The 12,172-nt window shown below is 40.5% G+C and overlaps 1 protein-coding gene across 1 annotated transcript; it reads left to right on the top strand.

The window, feature by feature from the left end:
* Nucleotides 1-1,697: 1,697 nt before the first annotated feature.
* Nucleotides 1,698-12,159, top strand: nt5dc3 (5'-nucleotidase domain containing 3). The gene is made up of 14 exons (XM_026175496.1): nucleotides 1,698-2,108; nucleotides 3,113-3,297; nucleotides 3,749-3,823; nucleotides 3,918-3,973; nucleotides 4,080-4,170; nucleotides 5,177-5,314; nucleotides 6,126-6,186; nucleotides 6,348-6,450; nucleotides 7,089-7,190; nucleotides 7,334-7,415; nucleotides 7,514-7,600; nucleotides 10,486-10,626; nucleotides 10,756-10,820; nucleotides 10,928-12,159. Exons 1-14 carry the CDS (start codon nucleotides 1,817-1,819, stop codon nucleotides 11,187-11,189), a joined length of 1,740 nt encoding a protein of 579 aa, XP_026031281.1. The 5' UTR covers nucleotides 1,698-1,816; the 3' UTR covers nucleotides 11,190-12,159.
* The last annotated feature ends 13 nt before the right edge of the window (nucleotides 12,160-12,172 follow it).

Below are 12,172 nucleotides of genomic sequence, written 5' to 3'. Positions count from 1 at the left end.
TTGGATAACTTTGATGAAAGGTTGAGTCTTTTCATTTGAAAAGCTCTCATACGTATGTGAGATACTTAATATCTATCTGAAAATGTTAAATGTTTGGACCGAGAGATTTTGCATTTTCTTTTCCTTTTTTGGTATCAACTAATGAGGCAGACTAATTATGTGATTGGTTTGGTAAGAGCATCCCAGAGAGGAATGATAAGTTATCAATTAAGGAATAGCTTTCCACTTACATTAATATAGAGTAAACTGAACCAGACAATGTTTGTTGTCTTTGGATATAAACCTTGAATTTGGAAAAATTAGCAAAGTCCCAGAGTATCTAGTGATATAAGACTCTAAGCCTGTTCACATGGGATTTCACAATTTCTGCTATGTAGCTAGTCCATCTAGCTAATATTAGATAGATGTGATGTCATCTGCTAAAAAAGTAAGAAGCACATACTGTATTAGCCTAATAGCTATATTGTGAGCTATCTGGAGGTGAAATAATGACTTTTGGTGTTGCACTGATCAAAAGTCTTGAGCCTTCTCTCCACCTCTGCATAGGAGGTGAAAGTTTTAGTAGCGTTTGCATGCATATGTGCACGTCATACTTTCAGTCTGTAAACACGATAGTGCCAAAGGTTTTGAATGAATTATGATAAAACTTTGTAGGGGTGTAGATGATGTCATGTTCACAATCCATTAAAATGTAGCTCACATCCACCAAGGTCTTCAAGGTCAGCTTAAGAATTAATTTATCAAAAATCATCCTGTCATGTCACATTTTACCTCTGACCTCTCCCTCAAGATCAGTAGATTATTCCGGAGGTCAAATTGATATAGAGCTACTGCAGTTGTTAGTTGGTTAGATATATGGGGCAGCAAGGTGGCATGGTGGTGGCACTGTTGCCTCGCAGCAAGCCTGAGTTCATTTCCACCATCAGGCCGGGGCCTTTCTGTGTGGAGTTTGCTTATTCTCCACGTGTTTGCGTGGGTTCTCTCCGGGTACTGCAACACACGTACACACCTGCTAAGTAGTGTTGACGGTGAGTATTACACCAACTCATCTTGACAATGCTGTACAAGCATACAGCGAATGAGTGCTGATCTTTATCCACTAAGCGGCACTATTTAGCTACTGACTTAAAATATACACCTTATAGTAAACACAAATGATAGAAAAAACACTGGTGCAAGTTTCTCCCACGAATGTGCATATTATTCTACTGCTTGCTCATTCTGTTTACATGTTTATGTGGGCAGCGGAACAAACAGAAGCTAAAAGACACACAACTCTTTCTGATAATCCTCGTCCCAAAAGGATAGATAGATAGATAGATAGATAGATAGATAGATAGATAGATAGATAGATAGATAGATAGATAGATAGATAGATAGATAGATAGATAGATAGATAGATAGATAGATAGATAGATAGATAGATAGATAGATAGATAGATAGATTTGATTCAGCATTCAGTCTTTTATTGCTTTCATATTTTATTGGATTTCTACTCTCTAATAACACATTTACTACGTGTTGGCTACCTGTGATCCCAAATGATGGAAGGGCAGTAAGGAGCAAGCATAAAGTATTAGAAATATGCATCTTATATGCATTTATAAATATAGTCAGGCTATGGGAGGCACTGAACGTCAAACGCACGAGCTCCTGATTGGCTGGCTGGTCGTAACCTTACCAAACAGGGAAGTGACGTAAGAGCAACTACACAGCGACAGTTTCTGTTTTTGCCGAGGGAGCCCGTTGCCGCATGCAGTCGGCTGGGGAGTACACCGCAAGCTCCGCACGGTCCGCCACGCTCTGAACAAAGCTATGGCGCCCTGGTCTTTGCCGCTCTGTTCTCTTCTGAAACACACGGACTGTCTGCAGAAGGCCAATATTTTTTGTAATGTCGTACAGGGGTTACACCACCACTACCATCCGGTAAGGTCTCGGTTATGGAAACGGAATTTCAGAGCGGTGTCCCAGGGAGTTGGTCAGCTACTCTCCCACGAGCCCAGAGCCGGAAAGTGCGCAGCATCTGTTTGTAGCAGCTCCTTAGACGGCCAGAACACGACAGAGAGGCTGTGGTCTGTTTACGATGAGACCAAAAGACAAACTGGAGGTAAGGTCACTGTTCACAGTGAGGCGGCTCCTCATTAATAATTACAGCCCTGCCCTAAATACAAAGCTGCTGTTTCTTTATAACTCTGTCATGGCTTGTGTTTCCTGCTGACTAACTACATCTCGCCATTGCTCTATATTAATAGCTTCTCAGACAGCAGACTCTAAATGTGGAAAATAGGTTGTACCTGTAACTTGATTTATTTGTGTATCACTGATGCTAACAAATCCCCAATGTCTACATTTCGGAACCTTAAAACCTGCATGTTTTTATTTATTGCATTACTGATTAATGATCTTTTTTAAAGGTCAGAATTTGTTGGGAAGTTGACATTGAAGGGTTAAATCAACGCTGTGCTGATGTTTGACTGAGGTGTTCTTTTACACACCTTTTGTCCACTCCTGAATGAGAGTAACCTTGGGAGTTGGTGTGATTAGCACTGTTGCCTCACAGCAAGAAGCTTCCCGGTTTCCTCCACATGTTTTAGCTTCCTTCCACATTCCAAAGACATTCATGTCAGGTGAGTTGGTGACTCTAAACTGGCCATGGATGTGAGATAGATAAAATATTTTAGGTGCATAGAATCAAGAGCTGTATGAATGCATCCCCCCCCCCCCCCCTTTTCTAATGTATTAGTTTTTACATGTTTGTCACAATTACATATTTTCAGATCCTCAAAAACTTATATTCACTTCTTCCGATTACTATAAATGATTTTAATAATGCTATAAATAAAATAGACGTGACAGTCAATGTAGGCAATATACTTATTAATTATAGATGAAATATATACAATAATGCAAGAATTTATTATAAATATTTTTTAAAAACACAGATGTTAATAATTGCTGTACATGTGTCTGTGCAAAGTTTTGCTGAGATTGGCCCACTTGTTAAGAAAGAGGTAGGATATATACAGATACATTCCTCATCTGTATTATTGTTTATATTTCTGAATTCAAATAAGCTGAAGAAAGCTCTTGTGTTTTTATTTTTCTTCTCAGATCTGATCTCCGTTATAACTGCCAACTCTGTCGACCCAGACACTATTTTTGCCAACAATGAGATGAGTCTGCGAGACATAGAGATCTACGGGTTCGACTACGACTACACTCTGGCATTCTACTCCAGCCATCTCCACACTCTCATCTTCAACATAGCACGGGACATCCTCGTCACTAACCACCGGGTGTGTGTTGTGAATGATTCTACAACCTGACACTACTGATTAAGTCACCCCTCCGCTCCACCATAACTGGTTGCCCACACATGGCCACCCATCCCTGAGCCCGGTTCTGTCCGGCTTCTTCCTTTGAAAAGGGAGTTTTTTTCTTTCCACTGTCACCAAATGCTTACTCGTATGGGTCATCTGATTGTTTGGGTTTAGGGTCTTTACCAAACAATCCAAAGCGTCTTGAGGCGGTGGTTGTTGTGCATTGGCTAAAAACAAAGCAAGTTAATTTATGTAACATATTCTTAAAGGTTGTCAGTGTGCTAAGGTCTAAAAGAAGCTACAACCCTGTTTAAGCTCCATGTGCAAAAGTACATTTACCTTTGTGGGTAATTTATGTTGCTCATTGGTTTTAAGTAAACCTAATGCTTTTCTTGTCACTAAATGTAAACCTTTGTTTTTTTTAAAGTATCCAGAGGGCCTGCGAAAGTACGAATACATTCCAAGTTTTGCTGTAAGAGGACTTCACTATGACGTCCAAAAGGTGAGAGTGGAGCTTCCATTGTCTTAAACTGTTTAGACAATCTAAGAACGATGTGAGGACCATCGGTATGATGATTATATTTAATCATTTTTAGGCATTACTGATGAAGATAGATGCTTTTCACTATATCCAGTTGGGAACTGTATACAGGTATGTGTGCACTTTGTTAATTCCATGTCTGAGTAGTGACCATTTATATGACGATACAAATGACATGCTGTTTAGGAATTTACATTGTTTAATGTTTTTGATTCAGAGGTCTTCATCCAGTTCCTGACGAAGAAGTAATTGCCATGTATGAAGGCTGCCATGTTCCTCTGGAGATCATGAGTGACTTCTATGGCAAGGTGATCAGCACTTCCACACTGTCATGTCTCCACACAGATACTGTAACAAACATAATAATTATGATAATGACTAGGGCTGGGCTATATCATACCGTTCACGGTAATACCGGTATAATGTTGGGCAATGATAGGAAAATGAAATATCGCGACAGAACATGGGTAAAACGGGCATGCGCCGTGCCTTTGCTTACATATGAACATGGCGGCGACGCAGAATGAGAAGAGCGAAAGCGGATCGTTGAATGAAACGGATGAACCAGAATTGGTTTGTAAAAATGCTGCAGCTTCAGTGGTGTGGAACTGGTTTGGCTTTCATCCGTCAGATACACAACAAAACACTATTTTTGGTAGAGCAGGCTAGCGGGCCGTCGTTATTACCGTGTTTTTTGGAAAATACGGCACACTTAAAATCAATCCTTTGATTTTTCTGAAAATCGACAGGGCCCCTTATAATCCCGTGTACCTTGTTTATGAATTCTGGTTGTGTTTACTGACCTCGAAATGATTTTATGTCGTACACGGCGCTCGAGAGTCTGTCAAATGTTTCAGTACGACTTTGCTAAGCTACAAAGCCGCACAGCTTGATGGATTGTCGGAGCATTACAGTTATCGTAGGCAGGAGCCTCGCGGAGTGATACGTACTGTGCTTCAACATAATATTACCGTATTGTATGTGTATAACCTCTTTTTAAGTTTTGTGGATATTATACATGGTTATGCTGAGGATATGTCGGCCAGTTTTCACTGGAAATGCCTTTTGGTTAAACTGTCAGCAAGGAATTTGCATTTGCACTGTTAATTTTTTATATAACTTTAATGCACTTAAAACAGCTGCTTGTTTAAGTGAAAATACATTGATGGGTTTTTTTTGCAATTATAAAGTTGAGGAGTTGTAAAGTGTTTTGTCTAGTGTCAATTATATCATCAGTTATATCGTTATCGCAGATTTTCAAATGTATATCGTGATAAATATTTTTGGTCATATCGCCCTGCTCTAATAATGCAGAGTTCACATGGCCATACGATGAAACAGTTCATGGACATATTCTCCCTGCCTGAGATGACCCTTCTGTCGTGTGTCAACGACTTCTTCATGAGGCACAACATCGACTATGAACCAGTCCATCTCTACAAAGATGTAAAGGTCAGCTGTCTTGTTATCGCTGTACCTTGTTTTAATGCAATGATTTAACAGCACTCTCTTTTTCCTGATTGGATCTCGAAAAAGGCCAGTGTGTGTGTGATGAGAATAAATCCAGCCACATGTTCATGACTGTAACTGTATTTACATGTTTCCAGGGAGCGCTGTGGTACTCCAGCCATTCGGTTCCATCTTATATTTAGATCTGAAAAGCAATGTCTAATTTTAGTCAAGCATGCTCGCTTGCAGCCATGTGCGTCTGTTCTCTGGTGGCTCCACGACTTCACAGGGAGACCGGCGAAAAATCTGATCTGCGTTCTCCCTTTGAGGCCAACTGTCATGGTGGGCTTCTCAGTTCTGTGTCACACTGTAGGGTATTTGTCAGATCGCTGTCTTTAAAAAGTCCTCACACTGACTCTCTGTTCCGCTAATGCTTCTCATGTTTGCTCAAGGACACCCCCTTCCTCCTTTTTTTAATTACTTTCAAGCCCATTTTATTATTTTTTACTTCTTTTGTGCATCAAACAATCTTTGTATATGTTAAACATCCTAAGTTTTCCCTGAGGGGATCAGGATTTCAGGGGAAAGTTTACTCGCACACTCATTGATTCAAACACTTTCTCAGTGTGTCACCAAAGAAACTAAACTCTGGGGCTTTCTTTCTTGATATTCATTTGTATTCACAGATGCACTTGCTTTGTGCTTCTAAGTCAACTGTTTATATTCACAGCAAAGTTGCTATTGGACCTGAATGTTAACATAGCGTCGCTGAAGTTATAACTTGTGGCTAAGGGCTGTTTACTTTTCTTCACAGGAAGCTATTAGGGATGTTCATGTCAAGGGCATAATGTACCGAGCTGTGGAGGCGGATATTGGTAATTTTACTTTGATTTATATTACTTAGTTTGAACTAATGAAAGAAACGATATGGCCACATCTGAATAGTTGCCAAGAAATAAAAACACAATTTAGGCTTAATGAAGCTGTGATTTACAATTAAAAGCATAGGGTTTCTTTTCCCCCTCTCTCTTTTCAGAGAAGTACATTTGCTATGGTGAGCAAAGCCACGCTGTGCTGAAGAAGCTGTCAGCGCAAGGAAAAAAGATGTTCCTCATTACCAATAGCCCTTTTGACTTTGTGTAAGTGAGAGCAAACAGAGTGCAAGTGTTTGTTGACGTGATTAATTAAAAATGTCGTGTATTGGTGTACTAATGTTTAATTGGTGCCGCTTTATAATGCCCCAAGTTTTATGGATGGGCAAACACACATCAGCAGGCTGGTGTTTGTAATTCATTGTAAATCATTCACTGTGAAGCCTTTTGAAGTGTCTTTTTTTCCAGAAATATAACAAGCTTGTGCGTATCCAACCTCGAAAGGTTGAAAAATCACTGAAATTATGTCTTTGATATAATATTTTGTTACACTGAGTTATCAGGATGGGCCTGATGTGTGCTACAATGTGCACGATCTCGTGTTTTTATTAATGTCGTAATTGGAAGAATGGGCTTCATAACTGTGTTAGTAAATGTGTAAATGTTAAAATGAGATGTTGATATTTTAATTAACAGGCAATCTAAGTTGTGCCCAGCTGGGTTTGGATTTGACTGTCCTCCATTTTTATGAATTAACAGGTGGACCAATTTGCAAGTTTAACTGAGTTTACGCTAGCCTAGTGCTGCATTGACATGCTAACCCTAAGCTTAGTGTTATTGCACCCTCATAACGAGCTCTAAGGCGTTGCTGACAAAGTAAAAAGCGGAATCTTTGTTTGCTGCAGGGATCGAGGAATGAACTTCATCGTAGGAAAAGACTGGAGGGACTTGTTTGATGTTGTCATTGTTCAAGCTGATAAACCTAGTTTCTTTAATGACAGGAGGAAGTAAGTAATATGCTTCTCATACTATCTTCATGTTATGTTTTAGGGCACTTAAATAACACATGCCAGTGTGGCTACATTGTGTTGATCGTTGTATAAAAATGTGCATCGCTTTACTAAATATCCAATTTGCCGTTTTGTTTTAGACCTTTCAGGCGAGTGACAGACAAAGGTGTGCTGCTGTGGGACAGAATTCACAGGCTGGAAAAAGGGCAGATCTATAAACAAGTACTGTGCTCATTTAACAATTCTAATAAATCCCACTGGATACACTGCATGATGAAACAAATGGTTAATCTTTCTTTCTGTATGACTTTGGTATTCAGGGAAACCTTTATGAATTCCTCAGGCTGACCGGCTGGAGAGGATCCAAAGTACTCTACTTTGGAGATCACATCTACAGCGACTTGGCAGTAAGTTGCATATTTATAACAAAGCATTAAAACTACACCAAGGCCTGCAGTGTTAAAAATTATTGTACTATGAATACAAACAAAGAGTGGAACCCCGCTTTGACCGTGCAGTGCTTTGATAATGCTCCATTTAGTGTGTTTTCCCAGAACTCAAAGGTCTCAGGCTGGATTATTCTTTACAACAATCTAAGTCTTACCTGTTCTGGAAGAAGACAACAGGGTTTGAAATATACAACTAAATGCACTGAAGCCTAGTTACTTAGACGCTGCATTGGGTTTGGCTGATAAATTAAAGGGAGACTTTTTAATAAGAGCACAGCATCAGGTCAGTTAAACTTTGGGGTATTGATCTGGTCAGTTAAGTAGCAGAGGGGGTTGTTAATAGGTTTTAGTTGCTTTCATGTTAATTACATTAACAACAGGTGCACTAGTGGAGCAACAATAATTCTACCCCCAAAACAGGAATGGTATTACAGGTGGAGGCCACAGAGATTTTTTTCCCTCCTCATATTTTCTGTCTGTTTTTCACTAGTTTTGCAGTAGTCCCACTCCTCCTCCTCCTGCTCCTCCTCCTCCTCCAAGTCCTCCAGTCATACATGCAATTTCCATAAGGTTTACTGTGTCTCCCAGCACAGTCTCAGGAGCATGGAGGAGATTCCAGGAGACAGGCAGTTACTCTAAGAGGGCCAGACAGGGCTGTAGATCTGTTTTTGCACAAAAGAGCAGATACAGAGGAACAGGATGAGAATGCCAGAGCTGCAAAATGACCTCCAGCAGGCCATTGGTGTGAATCTGACCAGACAAGTAGAAACAGACTCCATGAGAGTGGCTTGAGGACTCAATTGGCATTTGCCATAGAATACCAGAAGGGCACCCTGTGCTTTTCACAGATGAGGTTCACCCTGAGCACCTGACAGACATAAAAGGGTCTGGTTTGGGCTTTATAATTGTGGAGAACGTTATGCTGCCTCTAATATTGTTCGGCATGACTGGTTTGGTGGTGGGTCAGTGAGGTCTGGGGAGGTATATCCATTGAGGCAGGGACAGATCTCTACAGGCTAGCCGACGGCACCATGATTCCCATTAGCTATCAGGATGAAATCCCTGGACCCATTGTGAGAACCTACTCTGATGCAGTGGGTGCTGGGTTCCTCCTGGTACATGACAATGCCTCATGTGTGAGAGTATGCAGGCATTTCCTGGAGGATTACATAATTGATACCACTGACTGACCTCAATGTTCGGCTGATCTGAATCCAGCAGAACACCTCTGGGACATTATGTTTTAGTCCATCCAACGCAGCCAGATTGAACGTTAACTGTCCAGGAGTTCAGTAATGCCCTTGTTCAGATCTGGGAGATTCCCCAACCGTTGTCTCATTAGAAGCATGGCCCAATGTTGTCAGGCATGCATGTAACCACATGGGCACCATACAAACTACTGAGTGTAGATTGATCATTTTGATTTTCATCAAATGATCTGGCTTCCTTTCATTCCTAACACATTACACAGTAGGTATCAGTACAGATATCCAGTAGGATTTTTTCCCCCCATTGACATTTGATGTGTTTTTAAAGTGATCACTTAAGTTTGTATGACACACCTGCTGTAAAGATAGATAGATAGAACTTTATTAATCCCTCGGGTAGGTTCCTCCGGGAAATTCACTCATGAGTAGCACAGCACATCACCACCTCTTATCTTTTCATGCCTGTAACTCAGGAACTGGCAACAGCTTGGACAAAGCAGGTTACATATATGTATAAACTTGATTAGCAGTAAAAGCTGATTATGAGAGGTAGATTTTATATCGTTGGCATGATGCCTTGCAGGTGGCAGGCAGCCAGGAGTCAGTTATGTCGTCTTGCTTGTTTAGAGAGATGGAAGCTGGTATTTTGTAGTTTACACTAGTCACAGCTTACACTCAGGCTGTCTGGCTGTGGAATGACCTCATTGCTGCAAGTGGGCACAGAGTAGAAACATTTCTGAGTTTCCTCTTTTTAATTACTCAAGTCCAAAACATGTTCCCGCTTTGGATGTGTTGCAGATGGCATTTTCAGAGGTCATGTTCCTCTTAACTAGCAGATGAAATTGTTATAGTTTAGTTCTGGTTATCTGTCTTTACTTAGACATACTACCGTAAGTACTGAAACACTGTGTGTTCTGTGTTTATTATTGTTTAATCAGAATCAGAATCGTGTTTATTGGCCAAATATGTGCAGACACATACAGGGAATTTGGTTCCGGTAGATGGTGGCTCTCAAGCACAAGCACAGCAATGTAACACACACACACACACACACACACACACACAAAGCTGTGTAAACCAACTATAAATAACTAATCTAAACTTATATACATAAAATACAGAAATGAATGAGGTGGAATGAATACTACAAAATGTACATAAGGTGCAGTTTCAGTCTGGCAGTGGAAGCAGTGTGACAGGTCAACTGTTAAGAAGGGAGATGGCGAGGGGAAAGAAACTTTTCCTATGTCGGGTGGTCCTGGTCTGCAGGCTTCTGTACCGTCTGCCAGAGGGCAGCAGATCAAAAAGTCTGTGTCCAGGGTGTGAGGGGTCTGTGATGATTTTCCCTGCCCGTTTCCTGGTTCTTGAGAGGTACAGATCCTGGATGGAGGGCAAGGGGGCACCGATGATCCTTTCTGCTGCCCGTACAGTCCGCTGCAGTCTGCTCCTGTCCTGTTTAGTGGCTGCACCATACCAGACAGTGATGGAGGAGCACACGACAGACTCAAATGATTTATTTCCTCCATACCCTGTGCTAAAGATTCACGGCTCAAGCCCCAGACTGAAGGAGTATATTTCTAAATTATTGGCCTATCATGATCATGAAGATGGATCTACTGATCTTTTGTTCAACAGGATCTAACACTGAAACATGGCTGGAGGACGGGTGCCATCATTCCTGAGCTGAGGAAGGAGATTAAGATCATGAATACACCAGAGTACGTCCACATGATGACCTGGTTACAGTCACTGACTGGACTTATTGAACAGATGCAGGTCAGAAACCTAGTATATCATCCCTCCTCTTAGTCTTTTATTTGTATTATTATTGTTATTGTACTTTATAAACTTTAATTTCATTCTTAAAGTTTTTTTGGTTCACATTTATGCACTGCTCTCTAACAGGTGCACAGGGATCCAACGTCTCGAGCTGTGGTCGAGGAGTGGATCAAAGAAAGAGAAGCCATGAAGTAATAACAAAATGTTTTACTTATCTAAAACCATTTTGGATAATTTTTAGAGATATTGTGGAATCGATCTAACCATATCTCGATGGTTGTGTTTTCATATATTACAGGCCTCATACCAAGGACATCTTCAATGCTCAGTTTGGAAGTCTCTTTCGAACATACCACAACCCCACTTACTTCTCACGCCGACTCTCGCGCTTCGCTGACATCTACATGGCCTCCATCAGCTGCCTGCTCAACTACGACTTCCAGCACACCTTTTTCCCTCGCCGTACTCCTCTGCAGCACGAAGCCTCCTACTGGCCCGAGCACGGTTCTGCCGGTTTAGGTGCCTCCTCTCCAGCTCCACAGGACCAAAGCAGAGTGTGATTAGCAACAGAAAACCACCGTAAAAAGCAAAACGCAGAGGCTGAATGATCTCAATCATTCGTTCATTTATTTAATTTTATTTTCTTCAGCATGCCACATTTTGAAGTGAGCTCCAATGGTGACAGTTGATGTAAACTGTTTATGAAATTTGTGCTTTAAATTAGTAATTTATGTCCTTGTAAAACAACAAGTCTTAAGATGAGTAGTTTATGTTTGACAGAATTGTTTAATTAAACGAATAGATGATTTTATGCAGTACAAACAACAGGGGGCAGTCACGCACCGTTTTTGTTTTCTCCTATTTCGAGCTGTGAATTGCACACAAATCATCTATGCCTTTTATGTCCTTTGCATCTGTGGGTGTAATGGATATTTACAGTTACATTACAGACTGCGTTGCCTTAATCCCTTTGTTTACGTTACTGCAGTATTTACTTTTTGCAACACCCTGATATAACTTTGTTGCAATTAGCTTTTTCAGAAAAACATTTGCCAGCCACAATCTCCGTTGATGTCATTATTTGCTGCACATTGTCAAGCAAACTGCACTTTGATGTTCTGAGACGTTTAATAGTTTTAGGAGTTCTCACACAGCACAGCCTGTATGTCTCATTTTAGCACGTGAGAAATGTTCAATTTTCTCAGGAGAAAAAAAAAATTGAACATCATCGCTATATTTAGCATGAATGTTGCTTTTTGATGTGTGAAGGAAGCTGCGTTTTGGGTTTGTTAGGTTTGACACTTTTGTAGGAGATGAGTAAAATGTTTTGTGCTGTAACCGTGGCTATATTTCATATATATATATATATATATATGCTGGAGTTTTTAAAAAAGGAATATCAAAGGGAAAATTACAGTGGCCACAACCATGACCTCATAGTCTTGGTCTGTAGTTTAAATGATGTGTTTATGAAGTGTTTACTTACGGTCTATTTCATTATTTATTAAACTGGAAATGGCCTGATCCTAACCCAGTGATTATG

The sequence above is a fragment of the Astatotilapia calliptera genome, chromosome 7 (genome assembly GCF_900246225.1).
Source record: "Astatotilapia calliptera chromosome 7, fAstCal1.2, whole genome shotgun sequence".
Classification (NCBI taxonomy): Eukaryota; Metazoa; Chordata; class Actinopteri; order Cichliformes; family Cichlidae; genus Astatotilapia; species Astatotilapia calliptera.
This window is presented reverse-complemented; position numbering and strand designations above follow the sequence as displayed.

What these genes read in the sequence shown, in the direction of transcription:
- nt5dc3 (XM_026175496.1), top strand. Translation starts at nt 1,817, where the DNA reads ATGGCGCCCTGGTCTTTGCCGCTCTGTTCTCTTCTGAAACACACGGAC. An exon ending in TTCACTATGACGTCCAAAAG is followed by an intron (nt 3,824 to 3,917) that starts GTGAGAGTGGAG and finishes AATCATTTTTAG; the next exon opens with GCATTACTGATGAAGATAGA. An exon ending in TGAGTGACTTCTATGGCAAG is followed by an intron (nt 4,171 to 5,176) that starts GTGATCAGCACT and finishes CTAATAATGCAG; the next exon opens with AGTTCACATGGCCATACGAT.